This window comes from Arvicanthis niloticus, chromosome 13 (assembly GCF_011762505.2).
Source record: "Arvicanthis niloticus isolate mArvNil1 chromosome 13, mArvNil1.pat.X, whole genome shotgun sequence".
Taxonomy (NCBI): Eukaryota; Metazoa; Chordata; class Mammalia; order Rodentia; family Muridae; genus Arvicanthis; species Arvicanthis niloticus.
This window is the reverse complement of record NC_047670.1, coordinates 62,397,583-62,424,425: the sequence shown is the minus strand read 5'-3', so window position 1 is coordinate 62,424,425 and position 26,843 is coordinate 62,397,583. Positions and strand designations below refer to the sequence as shown.

Genomic DNA, 26,843 nt, shown 5'->3' with positions numbered 1-26,843 from the left:
TTTCTTTTTTTTTTTCTTTTTTCTTTTTTTGGTTTTTTTTTTGAGACAGGGTTTCTCTGTGTAGTCCTGGCTGTCCCAGAACTCACTCTGTAGACCAGGCTGGCCTCGAACTCAGAAATCCACCTGTCTCTGCCTCCCAAGTGCTGGGATTAAAGGCGTGCGCCACCACTGCCCGGCCCTTCGTTGGTTTCTTGAGACTGGGTCTTGAGCTCCGTAGTCCAGACTGTATCGCCCATCTTAGATTCTGAGGGCTGGGGTCTGGAATTTCTCCTGTGGGCCGCTGAGTCCTCTCAGCTGTCTTCACTAATTCATCCTGTGGCCTTCTCCCACTGAGTACTCGCTCTGGAGACTGCTCATAGCAGTTGCTTCTTCTCTACTCGGCTTTGGAATCTTCTGTAATATCCAGTCACCAAAACCAGGCACTGTGATCCCACCTTCCTTTCCAGGCCTTGAGGAGCCTCAGGTACAAAAAGGAGATACAAAAGATCTCTGGAGAGAGCTTGGGGCTGGCTTGTAAACTCTTCAGGGAGGTGACTGTCAGACTGACAAGGGTCCTTACATACATGTTGGATACAGAGGTATAGGGAGCTGACTTTTAGCAGAAAGCGGCTATCAGCTTTGCAGCCATCTTGAGCCATACACCCTGACGTGAGACTTGTTTTTCAACAGCTTACAACAGCTGAAGCACACTCTGATATCCAACATATTTTGTTTTGCTGTTTACTGCCCCCAGCTGCAAGGCACACGTGGTATCCAAGCCTGCAAGGCATGCAGTTCACATGCTGTCCACGTGCTATCCAGGCCATATATGCCTGTAAGGCTCACGTGGTATCCAAGCCTGCAAGGCGCATGGTGCACGTGCTATCCACGCTATAGATGCCTGTAAGGCTTATGTCATATCCACACCTGCAAGGCAAGTGATATCCACGCGCCTACAAGTCACGTGGCAAAAGCCTATAAATACCCCAGATTTCCCTCAAGAGAGAGAATACGGGAGACAACGAGAGAGACAATAAAGGAGAGAGAGAGACACAATAAACAAACGAGATTTGAGACTTGACCACACACCCTGTCTTGTCTCCATTCTTCGTGTCGCTTGCCCCCCACTCTCTCTCCCTAGACCCGGACCTTCGGAACAGAGCGGGCCGTTACAATTTGGCCGCCCAACATGGGGCAGCTCGGGCGTTACACAGAGGGACACTGAATGCTCCTTCCCAGTGACCATTGGGGGAGGCCAATTGTGCTGCATGGTTCATGGAGTCCCCAGCTCCCAGCTTGTATACCACTGCTGCAGCTGCCCACAAATTACAGAGGCAGTATGACAATAATTTAAGGTCCCTTTCCACATTTGACCTAGTGTTATATAGGATGGCCACTGTAGGGCCTGATCCCCAAGGCTAGGACCTTTGGAATGGGACTCTGCTTAGCTCCTCCCAAACCATTCTGGGACTGAATAGAAGGCAGGGTGACCAGCAAGATTCTGGGAGAGCACCCTAGTCTGCATTACATCTGACAATGAGGCCACACAAAGAAGGACCCACAAGGCTTTCTGGGCTCCTGAAGTGGGGGCTCTGATGAGTTTTCAATGTGAAGCTTTGGCACAGGAGGCCAGCCAGAATGTCTAAGAGCCAAAGATTTATGGCTGGCTGAGACCCTGCTCTCATAGTTCCAAGTGTCTGTGACTCATATGTCACTGACTGTCACAGTTGTCATCTTAGTAATATGCCTTCTGTGTCCCAGGTGTATGCCCATTTTATCTGACTTGTAACTAGGCATGCCCAGAGCTGGTTACAAATCTTACCCTCTAGGGCCCTAGACCTTTAGCTACATCAGAACTCACTTTTCCACTCACACTAGCCTTGTATCGCTCTTCCTAGCTGTTCAGCTGAGCACTGGCCCTTCCTATTGCTGGATGTCCCCAGGTACATGATGAACATCTACAGTCCCTATCTATTGGGCCAGCACAATCTAAGGTCTGCCTTTTCAGCTGGACTGGACACCAAAGGTCCTGAATACATAGGGACAGAGAAACCTGCTGCAGAGGTTGTCTCAACCTGTGTGGGGACAAGCAGGTGGCAGCCCAGCATCCTTCTGCTTGGTATGGACAGAGAGCCACAGGAGGCTGGCCTATAGGCAACGCTGGATTGACAGTCTTCAAGCATTAACATATCCCAATATTCTCACGATTGTCAGACACTGTATGAGGATTATGATGTCCCCGGTGGCTGTACTCTGGGACGAAGTGAGGACAGACAATATAAAGAAGGTACGTATGTGGCAAAGCTTAGCATACACTGAGTTATGGTTCTAAACAGTAATTTGTGGCCACCTGATGGCCTGCCCACAGGTTGTGAATGCTCACTGGTCCCCCTGGCCCTTTCAGGTATAGCCCAGGCTTTCAGTGCTATAGCCAGGGGGACCAGTAAGGCTGTTGGTTTGGAATGGTCCACTCATGCAACATGGAGGATGCAGCCCCATTCTGAGTGATGGATAATAGTGTGGTGAGGTATGGACATGGCTTACATCAAAGGACAGGATTGGGGCACTTCTACAGCCTCAGAGTTAGTGAGGACGCTGCAGCTCATCATCCTCTCTAAGGTAGACAACAAGGTTTGCCTTCGATCTAGCCACAGCGAAAGGACCATGCAAAAACAAGCTTTCTGCTCTGCCATGGTGTGACTTGTGCTATCCTCATTAAGAATTTCATGTGACAATACGGTGAGGGTGTGTCGGTCTCATGAAGGAGCACATTGCTCTGAGAGAAAGACCCCACAGGAAGTTCCTGTAAAATCAGGAAGGCACAAGGAGTGGCATTCAGCAGTAGCCTGTTTCCAGCAATCTCATTTCTTTTCTAGATTGTTCCATCTCCTGAAGGAAAACAGAACTCTCACAAGGAGCCAGATTTGACACCTGTCAAGCCTCAGATCCACAGAGAAGTGACAGAGTTTGTGGTTCAATTTAAAATCATAAAACATGGACTGGACATGGTGGCATATGCTTTTAATCCCAGCAATTATAAAACACCAGAAACATGGACCAAGGTGAGTTTGTTCCAGACACCCAGTGAGTGCTCTGGAGGGTGGGGAGTCAGCATGCTCAGGACCCTGACTAGCTCAGGCCTTTGTTTATGTCTGGGTGGTAGAGCATATCTGGCCATGGCTGACAGCAACAGAGGGCAGTCTCCTTTGGTGTCGAGTTCTGCTGGTATCCACCCATGGCTTGTCTAGCCTTAGCCCAACTCACAGTTTATTTAATCTAAGGCAGCAATTCTCAGCCTGTGGGTCTTGAACCCTCAGTGGCGGGGTCATATATCAGAGAACATGCATATCAGATATAAAGTAGCAATGAAAATAATTTTATGGTTGGAGGTCACCACAACATGAGGGACTTTTTTAAAGGGTTGAAGCATTAGGAAGGTTGAGAACCACTGGTCTCAATAACCATCAAGTCCCAATAACATGGTGACCACCAGACTTCAGAGATGAGAACCAGTATATCTTTTTATGACCTTCCTAGTCTATTCTGAGTCCCTCTTACTTTGTTCTTGATAATCTGAGGTACTTTGCCACACAGGAGGGGCCAAGGCTAGCCTCTTTCCCAGGGCAGAGTGTACCTTCCAGGCCCAGTGCTGTGCTGCAGATGGCTTTTTGGTCTCCCTATTCCTCAGTTTCCCTAGATCCAAACATATCTACATCATGAGTTACTAAAGAAGGTATCTGAGAACCAGCAGAAGGTGGTAGCCCATGTTGAAAAAGACAATAGGTGATGTTCTGAAATGTCTCTGTCTCTCCTGACATTCTGGGCTATCTCTACTACACCTGATGTTCTGGGGTGTCTTTTCTCTGGCAACTTTTGCAGTCTCAGGACAGTTAGTAAGGAGTCCAGCCTTCAACCCTTCATTGCCAAGTGGATCTACTCTAGGCTTGCTAGCATGTTATTAACATTTGGGAGAAGGGGAATTGCCAGTTAGATATAGACCATTGTCTCCAGAAGAGAAGTCTGCCTACCTCCAGAAGGCGCCATGTCTCAATGGGTTACCAAGCAGAGTCCTAAACCCACCACTGTGACTCAGCTCCTAAGAACACACACTGGGCCAGAAGGGATGCTCTAATGGGAGGAGTTCAAGAAAGGCCAGCCTGCAACCTGCCCTGCTTGTTTGACCCAGGGGAGAAAGGCCTAAGTGAGAAGCCACCAGAAGCAAGCAGCTGTCATGTCAGGCAGTACTTCTCCTAGACTGGAATCACAGTCTGACTGTGGGCTCAGGGCAACAGAGCGCCTTAGTAGTCATCTTAGTAGACTTAGTAGAAATCATGTAGATTACAGCTCAGCACTCATAATGACTGGGGTGTACTGAAGGGTCACATGACAATAGGGACTGCTTTGTCTCAAAATAATAGGATAGGTATTTGCTAAAAATAGAAACAGGGTTCAAAGGCTCTGGGTCAGTTCTGCAGTCAACACACAGGGTTAAGCCCTGGAATACTGAGTACCATGTGTACTTTGATAGGATACCAATAACTGTGAGGGGTCTGATGGGCCACTGTAGACAGCAAAGATGTTTCCTGAATAATGAACCTGCACAATGACACAGTTGGGTATGAAGTCACTTGTACTTAGAATCAAGGCATGCAAGATACCCTCTCTGGCTGATACTGGTCCCAGGAATACCTCCTGTCCTTCCAGGCTGGTTGAGCATACAGCAGGGCACTCATGGTTTGTGGGCAAGTCAGATCAGATCTGCACTTTCAGACAGGTGTTTAAGGTAGTTAGCTTTAAAAAGCTGGGCTCTGTTTGCAGAGGAGGCTTTGCTTAGGGTTACCTAAATTGGAATTCTCCAACATACAGTAGCAGAAGCAACTGCTGGTTTCAGGAGAGGCACTGGGCTTAGGAAAGGCACTCCCACTCCTAAGACTGTTACCTGATCTCCAAAGGTGGAGCTACATCATACTGGCCTTGCTTTGAGTCCAGTGGAGACCTACAGTAAGCATCACCACCCTGCCACCTGAGGGCCAGCACCCACCTGCAGGACACAAAGCTCCTCTCTCAGGAAGCGCCAGTGACTGAGGGCTATCTCAGAATAGCCCTTCTCAACAGCCAAAGATAAGCATTTTGGAGACTGACCAAGACCCAGTGCCACCACAGTGTGTAGGCAGAGCTCAGTACAGGCCTGCAGCCTCTAACTGCCCAATGGCAAATAGCAGCCCTGATAAAATTAGCAAGTAACATCTTCCCCAAGCTTATAAAAATGGGGTGTGATCACTGAAGCAGTACAGAGCCCACTGGGACCCAGAGCTATGTTGAGGAATCGTAGGAGGCCCAGAGAAAGGCCTTGGGCTTGCTCAAGGAATCTGCCCACAGTTATTCATCCTTCCATCAAATATTTATTGATCTTCCATAAACAAACTCCTTAATAAGGAGGGAGCCAGAGAAGAGTGGAGGTGCATTCTCTTCTCGGGGAGAGGGCTCTGCATGTGCTGCTAGTCTTGGAGACAGGTTCAGATTGTGTGGATGCCAGGATGCCACCTGGGCTCTCATACCTCTGTGATTGTGCACAGAGATTGCACCAGATAACTCTTGGTACCCTCTGGAGGGCTGACCTGTCTACCCTGATCTTGTCGGTTCTAGCAGATGTAATCAAGGCTAGATATAGTCCCACTGGATTCTGGAGGACCCTAATCTAATGACTGGTGTTGTTACAAGGGAAGAATTCAAGGTTTGAACACAGATATAGACAGGGCAGTTAGAAACAGCTACATAAAGCCTGAGGCAGAGACTGAAATGATGAAGTCCTGAGCTAAGGAATGTTATGGTCACCAGAGACTGGGCAAGATAGGAAGGGTCTTTCTCCCCAAAGGCTACTAAGGGAGCTGGCTCTGTGTACACCCTCATCTCAAGAGTTTTGCATTCAGAGCTGATACAAGATTTGTTAGAAGCCATCTATCCATCTGTACCAAAGGGGTCCCCCACACTGTCACCATATGAATCCCACAAAACCAGGCAAGACTCAAGTGCTACAGGCCCTTGCATCTGAGATGAGTTGGAGTGTTACTGCTAGATTAGATTAGCATTGGCCACCTCAGGGTCTTATGTAACATCTTGACTAAGGGTTCAGGCCTGTGCTTGGCTGAGAGGGGAAATAGGTACCTCTACTAGTTTCTACATTGAAGCCCAGCAGGCAGGATGCTCAGAGTAGTGGTTCTCAACCTGTGGGTCTAACAACAACACCCAGAGCCAGATGGATTTAGCACAGAATTTTACCAGACTTTCAAAGAAGAGCTAATACCAATACTCCTCAAACTATTCTACAAACCAGAAAAAGAAAACATTGCTAAATTCATTCTATGAGGCCACAGTCACCTGCTACCTAAACCACACAAAGACTCAACAAAGAACAAGAATTACAGACCAATTTCCCTCATGAACACTAATGCAAGAATGCTCAATAAAATTGTCACAAGCTGACTCCAAGATCACATCCAAAAGATCATCTACCATGATCAAGAAGGCTTCATTCCAGGGATGCAGGAATAGCTTAACATATGGAAATCTGTCAATATAACCCACCATATGAACAAATCGAAAGCAAAACACACACACACACACACACACACACACACACACACACACACACACACACACACACACACGATGCTGAAAAAGTCTTTGACGACATCCACCTCCTCTTCATGAGAAAAGTCTCGGAGATATTAGGGATACAAAGGACACACTTAAACATAATAAATGCAACAACATTCAGTAAGCCTATAGACAACATCATAAAGTTAAATAGAAACTTAAAAGCAATTCCACTAAAATTAGGAATAAGACAAGGCTACTTACTCTCTCCACATCTACTCACTATAGTACTTGAAGTTCTAGCTAGAGCAATAAGGCAACTAAAGGAGATCAAGGGGATACAAATTGGAAAAGAAGAAGTCAAAGTATCATTATTTGAAGATGATAAGATAATATGCATAAATGACCCCAAATGTTCTACCAGGGAACATTTGTAGCTGATAAACACCTTTAGCAAAGTGGCTGGATACAAGATTAACTAAAACAACCAAAACCCAAAAACCAAACCAAACCAAATTACACAAACCAGAACCAAACCAACCAACCAAACCAAAAATCAAATCAAAACAAAACAAAACAAAAACCAGTAGCATATTCTATGGAAAAATATTGGCAGTGTGTGTATGTGTGTGTATGTGTGTGTGTATGAATAAAAGTAGGCATGATGCATGTGCATACACATATGGGAGTGGTATGTACATATATGTAATTGCAGGTACGATACATACATGCATGTTTCATGTGTGCATGCAGTCCATATGCCCGTGTGCACACATGTAACTGAGATAGTACACATATGTGCATTTGAGTGAGGTATGTGTATGACTGCGTATGTGTTGGGGAGGGCACATATCTATGTGCACACAGCTATAGCGAATACCAGCCAGAGAAGCCAGCTGGCAGTGGGACCCCTGACCACAGAGACATGCCAAGAAGAGTTGCTAAGTCTGTGGATTTGTTACACAGCAACAGAGAACTAATCCACCCAGCTCATGAGGAGCTAGCTTCTTACATTTTAAATTGGAACACTGATGTTAGGTATGAGCATATCCAGCTGTTGCACCCCTAGCTTTAGCCTCCTTTCCCACATAATTGACTGTCAGCAGTGGGAATGGTCCCTGGTGACGTCTGTGGGGTGACATCTTTCCTGACAGGATCCACAGTAAAGGATCTTGGAGGAACAGAGATAGAAGCCGAAGCACTCTGGATACCTTCAGGGTAGCTCAGACCCTCATGGGAGCTGAGACAGGGGTTTAAGGGAAGGTATCTTGTTCACTTTTGCTATCTTGGATCTTGAGCCACAGGTTCAAAGATGGAAGCTTCCAGGCCAGTGGTGAGCCTGAGTATGAAGGATGGTGGGAAACGTCTTTGACTTTGCTGAGCCCACAGTCTACAGAGCCATATGGCTAGGATCTATGTATTTCACTGAGAAAGCTTTACCTCAACGTACAGAGGAGCCAGGCAGCTGGGTGCCCTGTTCCTCTAAGAATTGAGTTGACAGTAAGCACCATGTCCCAGGCCTTTAGTGTAGCCCTCACATGTTTTTCTAAATGACAGCCCCTGCCTCTGCAACACCCTAGAAAGGAACTCAGTTTCCCCAGTAGGCAGAGCTGGTGACCTTTGAGTTGTCAGGCCACTTTTAGACTTACTGTGACCTACCTATTGTCCCTCCGGTTAGCCTCAGCTTCAGTGAATCCTGAGTACTGGAGAAGCAGGTTTTCTCCCGTTTCAGGAAGGGTGGATACCATCAGCAAGCCCTTCATGGTTAGGTGGATCTTGGTCACTCTAGGCTGAGACCATTTCCCTCACCACTTACTCTTGCACACTCTCACCTTGATTATGGAGTGTGGCTCCAGCCTCAGTAATAACCATAGAGTGGGAAGATGGGGCAGTGCTTTCCCTGACTTGCATGTAATCCATTGCTGTACCTGCAGTGATCTCCAGACTCATCTCCATCTTATGCCTCAGGTAATCGGCAACACTCTGGACTGGGTCAGCTTCCAACCTCCCCCACCTTGATACCTTTGGGGATGGCACAAGGAGCCTTGACAAATGACATGCCTTGTGGCTTGGCCTCTTAGCCTTCGGTCTACAGTCATGATGCAACTCTGTCCTTCCTGTTTCTCTGCTGGAACAGAGCCTGTCTAACACCTGGTCTCTCTGTCAGTCCTGAAAACAAGACTCAGCCAACATCACAGAGGACTCCTGAGGCCGCTCAGCTGTTAGCTGGCCATAGACTTATAAACCCCAAGACCCATGGTGACAGAACTAGAATTGGACATTTCCCTTGTAAGCCAACTTGGTGCCTACCATGGTGGCCAAGCCCTCCTCAGTGGCATGGCCATTGTGCTTCTGAAGTCTGCCACCATCAACCTGCTCATTTTCCAAGGTTCTTTCTCATGTCCCTTTCTACTCAGGACAGCCACTAGAGGTGGTGTGATCCCCCTCTTTGTGTCTAGACTCCAGGGCTCTGAGCAGAACACAAGGCAGAAAAGAGATGTTATGATCCGATCAAGCTTGTCTCCACCACACTGCAATGCATCAGAAGAGAGCTTTTGAGTTCAGGGTGGTGAGATGATACAGGGCAAATCGCATGGGTGGAAGACACAACATCTGTATGTCCACTGTAGCTGTTTCACTGAGGTGGTAGTAAGTATCGCATGATATTTAATCATGAACCCCGTTAAACCTATGGATTTTAGTATAGTCACAGGGCCAGGCAACCACCACCACCACAGTCTGATTTAGCTTAATTTTGTCTCCTCAACAAGACAGCACACCCTCAGCTATCACCATTTTCCTCTCTTTGTGGTCTGCTCAGACTGGACATTTTATAGAGGCAGAGGCATTCCTCAGTATGTCTTTGGGTTTCATTGCTGTGAAGACACCATGACTAAGGCAACTCTTAGAAAGGACAACATTTAATCGGAGTTGGCTCATAGGTTCAGAGGTTCAGTCCATTATCATCAATGGCAGGAAGCATAGCAGCACACAGGCAGACATGGTGCTGGTGGAGGCGAGAGTTCTGCATCTGGCTGAGGGCTGCAGGAGGTGCGCTTCCTCAGTGGGTGGAACTTGAGCATAGGACCTCAAAGCCCAGTCCCACAGCGATGCACTTCTAATGAGGCCACACCTACTTCAACAAGGCTACATCTCCTAATAGTGCCACTTCCCATGGGCCAAGCATATTCAAACCACCACACAGCACTCAGCATGTGAGGTGCACCACATGGGAGCAAGCATCAGCACCCAGTCTTCTTCACAGCTGAAGGAAGTGCTGCAGTTACTTGCCCACCAGCCACTGATGGGCACCTGACCATCTCCATCTGTTGGCTCTTTCAACAAGTCATGAAGAATAGGTGTGTACATGTGTGGGCAGGTATTCCTCTTTTGTGGGTGGAAAGACATAAGGAGGGGAGCTTCGGGTCCTGTGCTAGCTCTAAGCTTATCTTTCTGAGCAATGGCTACACTGGGTTCCAAGTGCCTTAAGCACTTGTGATTATCCAGACAGATGCTGTCTCTATGCCTTCAAAAAGACTGGTGGACTTGAATATACTAGTATCTTCTAGAAGGTCATAGAGGTAGCTGGAAGGAAATAAAAACCAACCGTAATGTCTCTGATGACTGATTCCTCATTTGTCTTTTTATCAGCTATTGTCTGAGAAGAATCTCCATATTTCTTGTGCATTCCTGTTTTTGTATTGTGGGAATTCGCTATTCATATAACTTACCCCTTTTTCTCTGGGGAGCTGTTTTTGCATCACACAGTAAACCTGCTTACCAACTGTTTTAATCCATCTCCAGATTACCACAGCTCTACCTGTGATTTTTCAGCTTTGTGATGGGTTACAGATCAAAATGTTTTTAGTAGAACATATATTTGGCACATGGATATTTTTGAGGTGGAGCGAGAAGTGACTTAAACCAAGATTGCTATACATGGTAGGCATATGGTCTGCCATGGAATTGTATCTTCAGCTCATAGGTTTCTCCCCCGAGGCCACAGGTTTGTGGCACTTGCAATGCTTGGCAGCTGCAGTGTGTAAACCATCCCACAGAGCCAGGCTGCAAGAGAGGTCAGGTGCATTCACGTATCTGCTGCTTTTGGTACTTCCTGTGTTCCTAGAGAATACTGCCCAGCTCATGGTATCAGGAAGCATGAGCTGTGGCTTGCAGGCTAGGTTTGAACCTGCAGCCTTCTCCCTCCCTCTGAACTTAGTTCAGTACTCATCTTTGCTTTGTCTTCACCACATCTGTTTCATCCCACTCTGCAGTCCCTAGGGAATTTCATCTGGAACACAGTGTGTGGTAAGGATCCAATCTGACTTTTCCTGGAAATACTAAGCCCATCCTCCCTGCAGTCGCTGATGCTCTGAACCACTGTGTCCCAAATGCAATTCTTAGAAACCCTTAGCTCCATTTCAGGGACACATGATCTGTTCCATGGGTCAGGAGACAGTAGTAACAAACACTAACCATTGCCAAGCTTTAATCAAGAGCTTGGGACTTTGTCCACATGATTTTCACCCCATCTCATGTGGGCCAGTGGCAGAAGCCAGGGTTCAGGTCTGGCTGGAGTCTCAAGCCCAGAACCAGGTACCATATGACCTTTGGCTCCACGTCAACTTTGGAGTCACATGTCTGCTGTAGCAGGACAAGGACATGTACCCACCTCTGACTGAACTACAGTGACAAAACGTAAAATCCTTTGTAAAGTCTCAAAGGATTTCCTCGGAAACTTAATGGGAATGACAACATCAGATGTGTGAGTGAGTACAACTGATCCTTCCCATGGCTTTATCTGGCAGCTGGGTCTGGTCTATGGAACACTGCTTGCCAAACACTATAGGGTGTGTATGGGCACATAACCCTCCAAACTGAATACACTGGTAGCAGGTCCAGTGAATTACTTCTGAGGCACTGAGCTGAGTTTCTGAGGCTCATGAAGGTTTCATTTCCCATCTCAGACATTCATGGCTCTGGGTTTGGTTTTCAAGAATGTCCAATGAGTGACCAGTGGTAGTGGCCTAAGCTCCTGAATGGCCTCTTTCCAGGCCTGTACCTGCCTGCGGGGCAATCGATGCCTCTGGCTTTACAAGGACACAGCATAAGGCAAGGGACACCAGACCCACTGTGCTAGGCTAAGGTCTGAGGCTGCTGGTGCTGTTTGGTTGATTTTCACTATTTACCAGTGTAATTATTCTCTGGCTGCTGCCTTTCAGGTACATTAGCTACAGGGGAAACTCCATTTTTTTTTCTTTTTGGGTACAACTTACTCTGGTCTTTCAAAATGCTACCCGATTTTGAAGTATAATTTCATTCCTTCTATAAACCCTACTTTGTGGCCATTGGCTTTGTCTTACTTTTCAAGGACTGCGGAGTCCAGGATATGGTGGTTTCTTATAGGTGCCACTGGCAAAGGCATGCTGTGGGCAGGAACCCAGCATGTGTCTGCAGCACCTCAGACAGCTGAGGGCTCAGGTCCCAAGGGTACTCAGCTGGGTGAGTCCTATGCCCAGCATACCTTGAATCACCAGCCTCAGACTTCACAGAAATGAGCACTGTTGCCTATTCAGTATTGAGGATACACCTGCAACCAGGACATCATAGGCTCCCAAATAAACCCAGCAGTTTCTAATGTGTCTCAGAATTTCGATGGGAGAGTCCTGCATGCTAAACATGCCCATCAAATTCCCTCAGCCTAGAAAGTTTACAGGAGATTAACATTTTTTCCCTTCTGTGATATGTTCGGTAATTTTCTGCACAGAAAAAAAAAATCATGCATGCAGTCAAAGCACCAGTATCCCGATGAATGTGGCGGCAGTTCTCGAGTGTATAAACAGTCTGAGACTGATATCCTCTTCCTAAATTTACTTTTTGGCCTTAAAAATGTGGGCTAAATAGAAGTTAAAAAAAAATCACGTCTTTATAAGATTATCAAAGACACAGCAACTGATTCTAGGTGTTCCTTTTTAAGCTAATTGATAATTTTGATGCTAATTTTTCCTCTCTTTGGAGGGCGGTTACTTAATTTTAAATTAATTAATTAGTTAATTATCATTATTTTTTATTTTCATTGTCTCTGATTTGTAAAGATACCCCTCACTCACACCAAGAATACTGGACACAGTGAGTTCTTTCTGCTTCATCTTAAATGGGACCCTAACTCCATGTGTGACAGTCCAGCATATTCTGCCCTCTTCAGCCATCACATCAGGTGATGACTCACTTGTGGTACCAGCCCTGGAGGCAGCATCTTGCTTGTTTTATATGCACACAGATGAAGGCCCTGAGAGTCAGGTCACCTCTGAGTTAGCCTGGGAAACTGCTGCAAGTCAACTCTCTATGGACTTTCTATGCCCTGCTTCTCCCGACTCCAGTTCTTGGTGGTAATTATTCAGACCTGAGAGATGCACATAACTCCCCATGTTACCTCAACTTCAATTCTGTTCATTTCATCTGCAATCATGTTTCCTTCATCTGTGTTCCTGGCATGCCTGCCATCTGTGGAGGTCCCAGACATTACCCTTTATATTCATTTCATTGAATTACAATGCGCAAACAAATATATGTCATTAAGTAGCTGTACTGATTTATGACATCGCAATGTTCCAGTTTCTTATATCTCACTTTCTGTTTTACTTTCGTTTCTGTAACTTGATATAACTTTATCTTCACCTTAAACCTTTTCTGTGTTGCTTAGAGTGCCTTTAGACAACTCTGAACCATTGCTATCTTGAACAACTGACCTGACAGTCTTTGCTTTTTAAATAGGGACAGCTGGTCCATTTATATTTATTGTTTTCACAGGCAGCAAGGTCTTGTCATACTCTGTACTGGCTTCTGGCTACCTTTCTGGATCCACTCATTTTGCACATCTCCTCTGGTCCTTTTTGCTCTTCTGTTTGTGGTGCTTTAGCAGAAAGCAGGCTTAGTTCCACTTAGTTTCATTTTTAATGCCAATCAAATCAAGGAGTCCATTTCCCAGGGGACTAAAGTCATCTTGGAAACCTTTGACCACAAAGAGGAATGACCCTGTACTGAGGATGGGCTGGAGTGATCCTTCCCACACTGCTGCAGATTATTCTCTGGCCAGCCTTAATCAATGACAGGTGACACTAAAGCATCATTTACATAAGGAGAACTTTGCAAAAAGTCAGAGCAAATCAAGGAACAGGGCTGGGAGTTTGCATTCAACTGTGTAGCCATAGCAAGGGGCTGGCTTCAGATTGGAGATCTTCCTGCTTCTGTCTCCTTAGTGCTGGGGTTTTAGGTATGTGTCCATCATGGCCAGTGATTGGTGTCACATTAGTCTTCCCACACAAGACCTTTTATAATCTCCTGATTTCTGAGTCTTGCTTTATTGATCTGAGTGTATCCTTTATTCACCTTTATAGGAACAGTATGAGGGGTTGTGCTTTCCCAGTCATGGAAAATGCTCCTAGTTACTACCTCTGTCCAAAGCAATTAGCTATAAGGCTGAGTCCACGAGGGAGATTGTGTTTTGGTCTATCTTGTTGAAAGTCCTCTCATCTTCTGGCTTCAGGTATCCCTAGGCTCTCAACAGTGTGTCTGCATTGGTTCTGTGAATCATCTTTTATTTTTCTTCAGTGTCATCTAAATGGCTGTTACACAGGTTTCCTTCATTCATCAAAGTCAGGCATGTCCTGTGATGTCAGATTCAGTCAAGTTCCTTCCCCAGTTAGGACTTTCCATCCACCTGGGGGGACCTGAGTGTTTCTTTCTAACACTTTACTTCACCCATAAGCTCATCTCTTCACTTCCTGATGGCAGGGTTCTTCCAGGTAGTACCCCAGCTCTGAGGCTCTATGTCCCTTCCCTGGCCTCCAAATCTTCCTCCCCACTTCATTCTACTTTGCTGTTTCCTGGTTTTAATATTGTTCTCACGGAGTAGTTTCCATTTTCTGTGGTGACAATTCTATTATTTGTAGCTTCTGATACACATTTGAATTCCGCTCTTAGGTCTCCAGTGTTTTTGCATGCACTGTGCATCTCTGCGGGCAAGCACTAGGGCCTGCCTTCAGTCCAGGCTCTTCTCTGCCACACTATCCTGGAATAACAGACATGGCTATGTTCAACTCTGGAGTATCCTGGCAACGCCTCTGAGGCCACCAGTGTGAGCCCAGTGGGCTGCTCCAGGGTTACCTGGGCCTCTCTTCGGGTCATGCTTTTCACAGATAAAGCTCAATTCCCCGGGCTCCAGTCCTGAATCTCACCAAGCAGAGACCAAAGCTGCCCTACATTCCAAGAAGGCTTGGTTGCCAAGTCTTCAGACTCCCTCTGCTCCCCTGGATATGGGTTGTTGTGTCCTCTTCCAAGCTGGACCTGGGCGCATGCTGGTAAATGTAAAGAAATGTTTCTTTTCATGTGACCACCAACAGGTTCTCCCCAGCCAGAGGTGGCCTCAGGGCTGGGTTTTTGCTATTAGAAGTGTGGGTTCTGCCTCAGCTTGGTAGTTTCACTTCCTTCAGAGGAACAGATAGAATGAATACAAATCCCTCAATCTTTTTTTTTAAAGATGTATCCCAAACACTACTGGTGTTTTACATGAAAGGGGGGAAAATGCCTTCATAAGATTAGGCTGTAGGGCGTTTTATTAATTAGTGATTAATGGGGGAGGACTTAGCTCATTGTGGGAGGCATTACCCCTGGGAAGGTGTTCCTGAGTTCTATAAGAAAGCATGCTGAGCAAGCTGTGGGGTGCAAGTCAGTCAGCAGCACCCCTCTGTGGCTTCTCCATCAGTTTCTGCCTCCAGGTTCCTGCCATGCTTGAGTTCCTGTCCTGACTTCCTTCGATAATGTGCAGGCTATTGTTGGTTGTCAACTTTCCTGTATCTAGAATGAACTACAGTCCATGCCTGTGATCCGGATCTTGAGGCAGGAAGCCATATGCTTTTAATCCAGATCTTGAGGTGGGAAGACACACCTTTAATCTGGGCCACATGTTCTCCTGGGAGCCTCTATAACCACAACAGAAGAAGAAAGGTTTGGTTCTTCACAATCTTGCCCCATGTCTTGCTAGCACATCCATTCCTTCACTGGCATTAGAGTCTGCTTTGTCAGAATTCCAGCACATACAGAAGACCAGCCGGGACACCCAGCATTGTGGGACTGAACAACTACTAGGTTCTTAAACTTACTGCTCATAGCTAGCTATTGTTAGATTAATTGGACTGCAGCCTGTAGGCCATGCTAATAAATTCCATAATATCATATATTATAGCATGTATATATGTACACAGATGTACATAGAGAGAGAGAGAGAAAATCATTCCATAAGTTTTGTGACTCCAGAGAATCCTGACTAATACAGATAATATTGAAAATATTGAAGTGTAAGACAAATAAATGCTTCTCTCCCCAACTTGATTTCTGTGTTTTGCCACAGCAATAGAAACCCTTAGACAAACACCTATGCCGAAGGCTCACATTTCATTACCTCTGTAGCACACAGAGTCCACTGCAAAGGGTCTGCCACCAACAAAGCCACTTCTGCTTACTCAGCCTACAGAACTGGCTAAGGACAGTGAGTCAAATCTGTACAGCTTAACAACGAGGACCAACTCAGGGAGCCTGGGACTAAGGGATAGCTTGGCTCAGGGACAGAGCTCAGGAAGGTGTCAGAAGGTATGGCCCCTACAGCTTCCATGATGAACACACAGATGCTAACTTATCTTCCAACTTTATATTCAATATCTTGCTGTTGCTCATATAGCTGAGACCTGCATTTACTTCTGGCCTTAATGATAACACCATTTCTACCTAAGAAAGTCTAAGGTCAAATTAGAACAACATATGGAAACCTACCTGGAGCACTCAGCCAACATTACCCATGAAGATACAATTCGGTCCATTCCTGAGGAAAGCAAGGTTACCTGTCGGGGACTCATGCCTGGCTCAATAGGTGGCAGTGGCCTGGAATGCCACATCTTAGGGTGGTCAACTGGGTATCAACTTCCCTGTGTACAGGGCAGCCTATTAGATTGACCATTCTGGGTTCTACTTAAGAGATGACTTTAGGGTCTTTTCATAGGCCTCTAACACAATTTTCTGGACCATTCCACAGCCTGCTTTCCTCAAGTCTAGGGGGTATCTAGGCCACAGCAGAGGGCTGGTCAGGACATGGTGGCCTATGCAGGTGCTTTACCTTTTCCATGGGTATAGCAAGTGCTTAGAATTGTGAAAGGATGAGCCCTGAGGGGGGCCACCTCTGAAAGAACAAGATCTCACCTCTATTCTCAGCTTCCATGGGTGAAGGACATTCTAGTCAGGAGCCCCCTGCCTCCCTCAGCTGTGTATGTGTGACAGAAGTACAGTAGCACTGGGGACAGGTACTACTTCAGCTATGTTCTCGGCAGTGCAGTAGGTACCGAGATAATCATGTGTATTCACTGAGCACCAAAGACTGACCTCTCTAGTGACCTGTGAGGGTTTCAACACTTTCTTAACATAGGGGGCCATGTGCTGAATCAGCCTATATCCTAAGCTTTCAACATCCAACCAATGTATCTGAAATGTGAGGAAAGGGACAGACAGGGAGACAGGGTTGGGGAGACGGGAAGAGGCTGAGCAGTGGTCCAGTTTCATAAAGGCAGAAACTAGATTTCCCTGGTCCTACTCTTGGTCTTGGAACACCAACCTTAAACAGAGCCTGACTCCTCATCTTCAACCTCACTGGAACCCTTAGCCATCCTGGTGCCACCTGCTCAGTGCCTGCCCAGTTGCTGGTCACCTCTGCCATCATGAGGAGTACCCTACCTGTGGCAGTGAGCTCACCCCACACCCACCTGTCTTATATGACAGGCTCTGTCTTCCACTCTGCACTGAGCCAGTTTCCCCCAGTTCCGACCATTTGTCGTTTATGCATTTAAAACAATTTAATGAACAACCGCTTTAAGGGAAATTGAGATGAATGCAGACCAATTATGGAAAAGAGGGACCAGCCGTAATGCCTCTCCTTCTGAAAAATGCCAGTAGAAATAACGTAGCTTTGTCAAACCAATCTCTTTTGTTTGTTTTCGTTTCTGGGCTCATATCCGCCAGGAGCATGAAGGATGTCTCTGCTTACAATACTACTTGATGCAGCACCACCATATACATTTTTGTTTGTGCACAGAATCCATTAAAATGTCCGGCTATTACCACGGTGATGAACAGGGTGACTCAGACAGGCACAGAATGGACTGCGCACTGATCCAAGTAATGACTGTGGTCTTTCATCACTTGTGCTGAACAAAGCTGGGTTAGGGCTCAGGCATGGGGCTCCTGCGGACTGAGTCTGCACGGGCCGCCTCAGTGCTCACACCACTTCTTAATCCAGTCTGCTTTGTCCTTGGGAGGACGTCACGTCCAGAAACTATCTAAATCGATCTGAGGTGCAGTGCTGCTGGGCGAGAGGCCATCTCTGCTCCAGGGTCACAGGCAGGATTTTCTCCTCCTCCTCCTTTTCTGTGACGTTCCTTTCTGGCAGTCTGCCTGTTGGAAGTATTTCGTCGTGCATGGCGGTTCTCTTTTGCCCTGGTGTGTCTGGCTCTACCTCTGCCCATGCTCCTGGTATGTCTGGTTCTTCTCTACCAGCAAGATGTCATAGGTATCCTCTGATCATACTGGGGGGGGGGGGGGGAGGTCACAGCCTCTGAACTTTGGCCTAGGTTCCTCCCTGACAATGAGCTCCATGGTAGACAAGAGAGCTGATCTGCATCCCAAAGGTTGGTTCTTTGGGTCTTCACAGTCCTAGGCCTGTGGCATTAGGACTAGGAGGGTGTTGGGAGCCAAGCAGGTTTAAGAAAAGAGTGTCAATGCAGTCTGCTTAGGTCAGCTGCATGGAAGGTGACTCATTGACTCCCTCTCGATGTGGGATTCAAACAGAGAATCCCCACAAGAATATCCCGGTGTCCACTGAAGACAACCCATCACCATGACCAACTCTTCTTGTCCCTGTGAGATACAGTAAGGTCACATAGGTGCCCCCTTTGGAGTCACTAACTTAGTCAGGCTGTCACAAGGAAGCACTGCCCCTTGAGATGAGCTCTTATGACACTTCCTTTCCAGTTTATGACACTTCCTTTCCAGTTGTCCCCCTTGTGTTCAGAGGGAGGATTCTAGATCCTCAGCCTTGCCTTCTTGGCCCCATAGATTCCGCTGCTCCCTTGGGGCGTTCTGCCTCATCTTGGCTAAGGCTAAGGAAGTCTCTTGAAGGCCTGTTTTGCCATGTAAGGTAGGGTCCCACCTGCTCCTTTGATTACTGGCTAGATACAGCCCACATATGTCTCTTGACACAGTCTTTCTAGCAAGGTGGCTTCTTGAGAACAGGTGCCATTGGGAGTTAGGGCCAGCTCAGGGGACATCTGGAATCAAAGATGTAAATGTCACAGGGAATGGCTTAGTGGTTGTAGGAGCAGGAGAAGGTAACATGTGTGTGTGTGTGTGTGTGTGTGTGTGTGTGTGTGCGCGTGCGCGCGCGTGCGCGCTACAAGCTTGTGCTCACCAGTCTCATCCATGTGGAATTAACTGAATTAACTATCTTGGAGAATGAAGGATATTAAATCAAGAAAATATGTGAAATGCTGCATGCCATGTCCCTAATGTCTGGGTGTTTCAGAACTAGGGAGCTACCTGTGTACACAAGTAGGATATAAACTGCAGAGATTCCTGGCATCAGACAGAGGTAGGATGACCCTATGGGGATAGCTAGCAGGACTGGGGGACAATGAAACTTCCTGGTATGGCTTTACTCTAAGGAGTAAGACAGCCACAGGGTCCCAGAGGGTACAAACAGGGCAGATGCTACCTAGGGTAGCTAAAACTAGAATCCCCTTTGCTGCTCACATGTGGTTAGTCACTTGGAAGCCAAGGATCTCCCTGCCAGGACACCTCTTCCTTCCCTTTATACAAAGCTAGGAATCCCATTACACAGGCTGGCCTTGTCCCCAAGGATCCTGGGCTCTGATACAGGGCTCACTGCTTGCTGTGAGTTGGGGCTGGAAAGTGACCAGAGCTGTCTCCAGGAGCAGCCAGGCCATAATCCACTCCACATTCATTCTGGCAGTTCTTTATGTCACTTCATGGTGACATAGGGAATTCATATGCTGTATACTGCATGCCTTCCGGGTCATCTGCTCTTTCTTTGATCAAGGTTGCTGCATTGACCCTACCGTGGCTGTGTAGATGAACTGTTGACCACTCAGGTGGGCTCTAGCATGGCTCCTGTGCACTGCCTAAACCTCTCTGCTGGGGCCTCATTCCCTCTAGGAGATGCCCTTCCTGGCCACCTATAAAATCAGCTGTCTTGGGTGCTGGGTGAAGGGCCGGGTCTAAGGTGGACATGCTTCTCTAACTGCGAGTTGGCTCATTCAGCTCAGCCTTCACCCCTTAGAAGTCATGCACACATGAGACTTCTCATTGCAAGCTAGAGGACCTCTCAAGATGGAGCTGCAGTGCCTATCTATGGTGGGCAGGGACTAATACACAGATGAGCAATGAACTCGGGCTGAAGCAGCTGCATTACTCCCATCCCCAGGGATTCATTTTCCCATTTGACTTCTTAGAAAAGCATTCTCTTCTTCCAGATTCAAACCTTTGGAAATTTATCCAGATTCTTACTACAAGTGTAACCCAGGAACCTGTTCATTGCTCCGGCTTCTGGGGAATGCCCATCAGATTCTAGTCCCTTCATTCTTGATCTTCACATGGGTAGGGGTGTAGAGCCAATGGTGTGGGCTCTGCGAGCAAGGCCTATTCCCCCTCCACACTGAAAGACCATTCCAGCAACCTAGGAATGCCAGGAGCCACATCTGGTGTCCAGCACCTGTGTTCTGCAACACCTGGGCTGGGGACACCTGGATGCCAGTCTCTGCTTGAACAGTTCCCCAGGCATTTCATTCTGAGGTCTGCATCTCTCTCTCTCTCTCTCTCTCTCTCTCTCTCTCTCTCTCTCTCTCTCTCTCTCTCTCTCTGTATGTGTGTATGTATGTGTATATTTTTGTGTCCGTGTGTGTATCTTAGCTAGGGTTTGTATCATAGAAGAAAATCAGACAAGGAACTGATGCAGAGGTCATAAAAGAATGCTACTACTGTCTTGTTCCCCATGACTTGCCCAGCCTGCTTTCTTACAGCACTCAGGACTGTCCATCATCTTACTAGGGGTGGCACAGCCACAATGGGCTGGACCCTCCCATGTCAACACAAATTAGGAAAATACTACACTAAAGGTGTTTTCTCAATTGAGAATCCCCTTTAGACCCAAATAGATATTTCTATCTTGGGTCAAGGCAGGACAGTGTGGGACTGATTTTTTCCTTCTGAAGTTTAGATTTTTCCTCCTCATTCTGGGAGCTCCATGATGACCATGACACTGGTGGGAACCTAGGCACACCTGTGTGTTACCACTCACCTAGCTATGGTCAGGGTCCTATGTTGATTCCTGGGAGGAACCCAGTTTTATTTTTAAGTATGGCCACACATAACCTTCAGAATCCTATGATGCAGGCCTTTAGGCTGACCCCTTCCCTACTTCCAAGTTGGCAGGACACTGTAGAGGCAGAGTTCTGAGAGGAATGAGAACAGCCCACTGAACAGCTGCTTGTCCATCAGAGGAGAGCAGGGCCCTCCCTGCTCCGGGCCAGCTCTCCTGAAGCAGGGTTGCCATGGACAGATGCTAGGCACTGCAGAAGATGCTTCCAGGACAGCTAATAAGCAGACCATCTGCATTTGTGTTCTTTCATGATATGGCTGTTCTCAGTGCTCTTGACCTCCAGATGCCCCAGTGGGTTGGGGGATGGGCTGGCCAGCCCAAGTCAGCAGCCAGTTTCAGGCAAGCTGAAAGGAGCCACTGCTCAGATGGACTCTACATCTGCCTGTAATAGAGACCCCGAAACACTGGGTGCAGGTTGGACACTTATGTCCACATGTGTTCCTGCAGCTGGCATCTCAACATATTCGGATCTATGCTCGCTAGGGTATACATGTTTACACAGTACTAGCTCTCGAGCAGGACTTGTGAGAAGCCCTCCCCAAACCTCCCTACCCCTACAACTGCCTGTTTCTGCACACAGAATTAAAACACGGTGCTTAATAGCTAATTGGAAAAAACGGATTCCAATCCAGCTGGTTGATTCTGAGTTAGGGAACAGTACAGCTTACCATTGAGCATCTTGCAATGCATAAACATCACAGAAGCGCAGAGTAAACAGTGATTAGAATATCTGTGAAAGCCACTAACATGTGTGCAGTGCAGCCGTAGCCAGCCAACATCTGCACAGAGATCCATTCCTGGCCAGCCATGAGGGACCAGAATCCCCATCCAGAATCCTACAGATCGTTTTAATTTAGGTCCCTGTAAGTCCTGCTGCCAGGGCTAGTGGAAACCAGGAGCCCAGGAACTGCAGGGAGAGGGAGAGAATCCTGTCTCTAGAACTGATGCACCGCAGATGGGTACAGGTGAAAGTGCTGCTTCTGCACCCAAGGAGAACCTTCAGCAGTCTCACCAGCCATCTGGCTCAGCTCAGATGGATGCTCACAAGGCAAAGTAAAAGGGGAAACTCCAGAGGCAACACTGAACAAAGCTAGCCCAGAGCCTCGTTTGTCTCCCGAGTCCTCAGGGCCACGAACTTCCCACGTTCCACAGTGACAGGCGCAGCATCTCGTACGGCACCCGCTGTGCTTGTGGCGAGATAAGTGGCACTCATCCCAGTGACGTGAGCAGCACGCTAGTATTTTTATGACCCTTCTTCCTCCTTTTACATGCTGATCATGAGCCAGTAAATTAATTTCACGACCCACTAATGGGGTGGTGACCCCCAGTTGTGAGAAGCAGTGATTGCGGAAATTTGAACATCAGCATGTGCCTGGGGGCTGCGCTGGGCTAATCAATGGATCCATTTATCACACACACTTAGGAGGCCCCAGGAGGGAACAGGTTACAGGATTCCCCAGGCCCAGATCATCCCCTGAGCAGCCCCCACTCGGCAGGTAACACTGTGGGGCTTGGATACAGAGTTGATATAGCTGAGGCGCTGGCTGGGGAGGGGTCTTGCCTGGAGAAAGGTCCAGTCTGAAATGAGTGACACGGGAGAGGAATTAGCAGCCACCACATGGCTACCATGCCTTTAAAAAAAAAAAATGGGTGGTAAGACCATCATCTCTGAGAAACAATTTATGGTGGCATGCGAAACCTATGGTATTAATTTACTCTATATGAGGCCATGATGTCATCACACACAGCAGGGGCTTTAAATTATGTGTTTTTTTAAAAGATCTATCTTGAGAACCAATATTTTACATACCTTAAAAACATGTCACCTCAGGACAGAGGATCCAGTAGGAGTTGGGCCTCATTTTTCTAGACTGAAGGACACAGGGTAGACTAGACTACAGAGCTTTTGAGTTCCCTTCTTGTCCCTGAAAGGAGCCCTAGGGGCCCCTCACACCTTCCCAGTCCACTTTGGTATGCAATTGCAAATACACATGGCCTTAACTTACTTATCTCTTCTAAGTGTGACCCAGAAAATGGTGAACCCGCAGCGCCTAGGGCTACCTCTGGTTCTAAGAAGGACATGGGCCTGGGAGGTAAGAACCTCTGGCCTTGTCATAACTCTGCCCTAAGTCACGGAGGGCCATGGCTATAGGACTTATTTCTTGGCATCAGTTTTCACCAGTATGGCCCTTATCTAGGGACAGCCTAGGGTGTGGTTGGAGAGGCTTAGCCTTATCCAGGAGGCTACTATGTGGCATTTGGGCATCCCTTCAGCAGCCCTCTGAGTGGTTATGGGTGATGGGGCTCATCACTGTCTATCACTCCCCTCAGACCCAACTGTGGTCCCTGCTTGGGGTTCTTGGGAATTTAGGGGCTCAGGTGGCTATGGTCTGCACAGGGCAGAGGCAGACACAGAGCATCCTATAGCTGTGGCTTCCCCTACACCATACACCTCTCCAGGCTCCTCAGAACCTAAGGCTCTTCGACTTATGCTTGCTTCTGTGTCTGCTCAGCAGCCCAACAGGTCCCCATACCGACCCTGAACAGGTCTTACCTTTGTGTCATTTTCAAAGAAGCCAGTGCTAAGTGAACAGTCGTAAGCCTGGATGATGAGGTTGAGGCTTATCTATCTTGCTCAAGAACCCTTCGCCTCTTAGCTGCATGACCATAGAAGATAATTTGTCTACAGTGTCTAGGCAGTGTGTGGTGCCATTACCTCAGAAACAACAACACATTATCAAAGGACTCCCTGAAGTCCTCTGTACTCAACTACCTATAGGAGAAGCAGTCCTGGAGACCAGGTTGGCTGTGGCCTCCAGAAAGAGCTTAGTGTGCCCTGCTCAGTGGAATGAGTTGGGTAAAATACTGGAGCTCTTGGGGTCTGTTAGCAGCCACTATACCATTATCTGGGGCAGGGACAGAACCATTTGCAGCCCCATCCCCAGGCCTGAATGTTCATGGTCCCCTTGGCCTCAGGAGGGGTACAAAAATTGCTCTCAGATTTGGGCGGTACCTGATGTACCTCCGCATTTCCCTCAGAAAGCCAAGCAGCTTCGGTGCCAGCAATGTGCATTGTATTAGCTTCATTTCTGAGCTGACCATCCTAGCTAACCAATCCTATGGCTCCATCCCTGTGTGCTCAAAGACGAACCGATTGGAACAGGCTCTCTGGGACTTATCCCCAGAGCGTGAGGAGAAGCTGTGACAGGGACAAGGACACCAGCTGCCACCCATCCCCTGCTCCATCCCAGAGTCTTTCTGCATCCATCATGGGCTTTTGTGTCTGCTTAAATCTCCCCATCATGCCCACAGGAAAGGAAAGGGGCCACATACCGTGGTGGTCTTTATCCGCCCTCCAGGCTGTGTACAAGTCCAGCCTGACCGGTTGATTAACAAGTCACAGCCTTCCCCCTCCAGGCAAGGAAGCATGTCACACCACTGCTTTGTCTTGATAATTCGAGCTGTGGGAGAGAGGAGAGAGGAGAGAGGAGAGAGGAGAGAGAGCTGGTCAGTGTGCCACTCCCAACCTGCTGGCCTCACTGAGTAGAGTGCTGGCATCCTAAACCAGGCCTTGACACTTGGACATTACAGTGGGAAGGTCCATTAACAGGGATCATGACATTTCAGGGGCATTTCCAATGGATGCTAGCTGTGCATTATCTCTCTTGGGTGTACCATCATTGGTCCCCAAACGCAGGGGGCCAGTTTTCATAACATCATTCCCCTTCCTCAGGGGCAAAACCCTCACTTTTTGCTTTGTCAGAAATGGATTGTGTACTGAGGTGACTGTCCACTAGACAGCTTGGGTAGGACAAGGGTTCAGTGTCAGGAAGTGAGCACCTCTAGAGTGGACATGACCCCTATCTCCCTCATCTACAGACACTGTCTTGACTCAAGGCTCTGAGACTGGCAGGCTCTGGTCTCTGTCTTACTCCTGGGAGCATACAGGGTCGGGTTCTAGTGGAGAGCTGACAGTGGGGATGTGGTCCCAGAGTTCATCAGAAGAAGGATGTCAAAGCCTACACAGATGAAAACCACCTTTCTTCTTTCTTGGAAACCTACCCAGGTTTGGTAGTTTGTCCTGGTAGTCAGGAAGGCTCTGTGAGAAGCCTAGGAGGAGGAAGACCATGATGAAGTAAGTTTTCTTATTACCAGAATCTTCCATGACCTGCTCACCCTGCTAACCTCCTTGCTGAGGCAATTCTTACTATTGCATGTGCATTCAAGAGACCCATACACAAGGCTTATGGTCCATGCAAAGGTTAAGTCTCTGAGATAGCCAATCATACTCAAGGTGACAGAGCTTGGGATTACCTAGAGGATAGTGGTGCACAACCCTGAGCATCTATAAGGGTTTTTCCAGAGAGAACTGGGCAAAGGGGAATGAACTACCTACCCTCTTCATGGGCAGCACAATGAGCTACCTGGGTACCTAGGCAGAGCAAAGAACAAGGAGAAAGCCAGCTTAGTATGGGCACTTCCTGTCTGCTGCTCAGTGGCCCATGAAGTGATAAGCTTTCTCATGCTATCCACTTCTGTTCCAGTGAGTCCTGTCTAAAAGCATGGAGCCAAGCAAGCAGGAACTGAGCCTGATTCAATCAGCTTTTCATCCTGTTTCTTCCAGGAACTGAATCACAGCAGTGAGGATGTAATACATCCAGGTGGTCAGAAGGGACACCAGCACCCCTGGGCACTGTTTGAAGGCTCAGTTATACAGGATTTTAACTTTAACCCCAACGTCCGAGACTGAAAGACACTTAGCATCTTTCATGAAAAAGAAACCAAATAGAACCACAAAACCCTTCGGGGTCTAGGATCACAAAGGATCTGGCAAACAGTAAGGTTATATCTGTTACATTCCTGTTAATGTGACCTCCATGCCTCTGATACAGCTCTCCTCATGCCGGAAGGGCCTAGCATGGATTCTGCACTGCTCAGCCACTTAGAGTTCACTGACTCACGTGTGGGCTTGAGTTGATTTCTTCTGGATATCAGGGTTTTGTGTATTAGGAACCATCACCTTTTTCAATTGGGTTCCTCCTTCCTAAAGCAGCACTACACTTGGATTGGCCCCATGGTCCCGCAGGTAGAAAGAGCTGGTGACTGAGCTGCAGAATTGACCAACTCTAGTAGAGAGGAGTGAGTCCATCTCTGTCCTCTTCACATGACACAGCTACAGAGACTTTTCTATTCTAGACAAGAGGTGACTACACCCCCTACCCAACCCATCTCCACCCCGGGTCCCACACATAACCTTGGTTTCTCCCTTCTCTTAGGCTTTCTTTTCAATTTTTCTGATACACACACACACACACACACACACACACACACACACACACACACAAAGTACTCCAGGCCGATTTAAAGTAGAGGTACAATTCTATAGTTCTAACTGGCATGTAAACAACTCTGCAAGCACATATGAGTTTCGGTGGAGTGTGCTCAGACGCATTCCTTCACCTGCTGTGGAATCAGTGGATTTCACTGTCATCAGATACTATGTGCCATGACCAGGCATCGGAAAGTTACAACTGCCAGTGCTACGCTCCCCATTACTCAATATCTTGATTCTGAACTAGCAACCCTACAGTTACCCTCTACACAGAACCAGAGCACTGACTCTGGAGGCAGTGACTGCCCTGAACAAAGTTGAGTAATAGGTGGCAGAGACACAGGATCGAGCTCACACAGTAAAGGCTGGGCCCCAGGGTAACTACCATGAGGGTAGGTCAGGAGGGCCTAGGATAGTATGGAAGACATGAAGGTGGGCATC

General features: G+C 47.5%; 1 protein-coding gene across 4 annotated transcripts in view; it reads right to left on the bottom strand.

Annotated features, from left to right (window-relative positions):
- Positions 1-26,843, bottom strand: part of Tafa5 (TAFA chemokine like family member 5) — a 212,321-nt gene that overhangs the window by 11,378 nt on the left and 174,100 nt on the right. For 2 of the 4 annotated variants that reach the window (XM_034517111.2, XM_034517112.2), the window contains exon 3: positions 24,404-24,531. The exons of the other annotated variants lie outside the window; for them this stretch is intronic. In XM_034517111.2, coding sequence (XP_034373002.1) covers positions 24,404-24,531 — 128 coding nt within the window. The remainder of the gene's footprint in view (positions 1-24,403; positions 24,532-26,843) is intronic. 4 annotated transcript variants of the gene reach the window in all.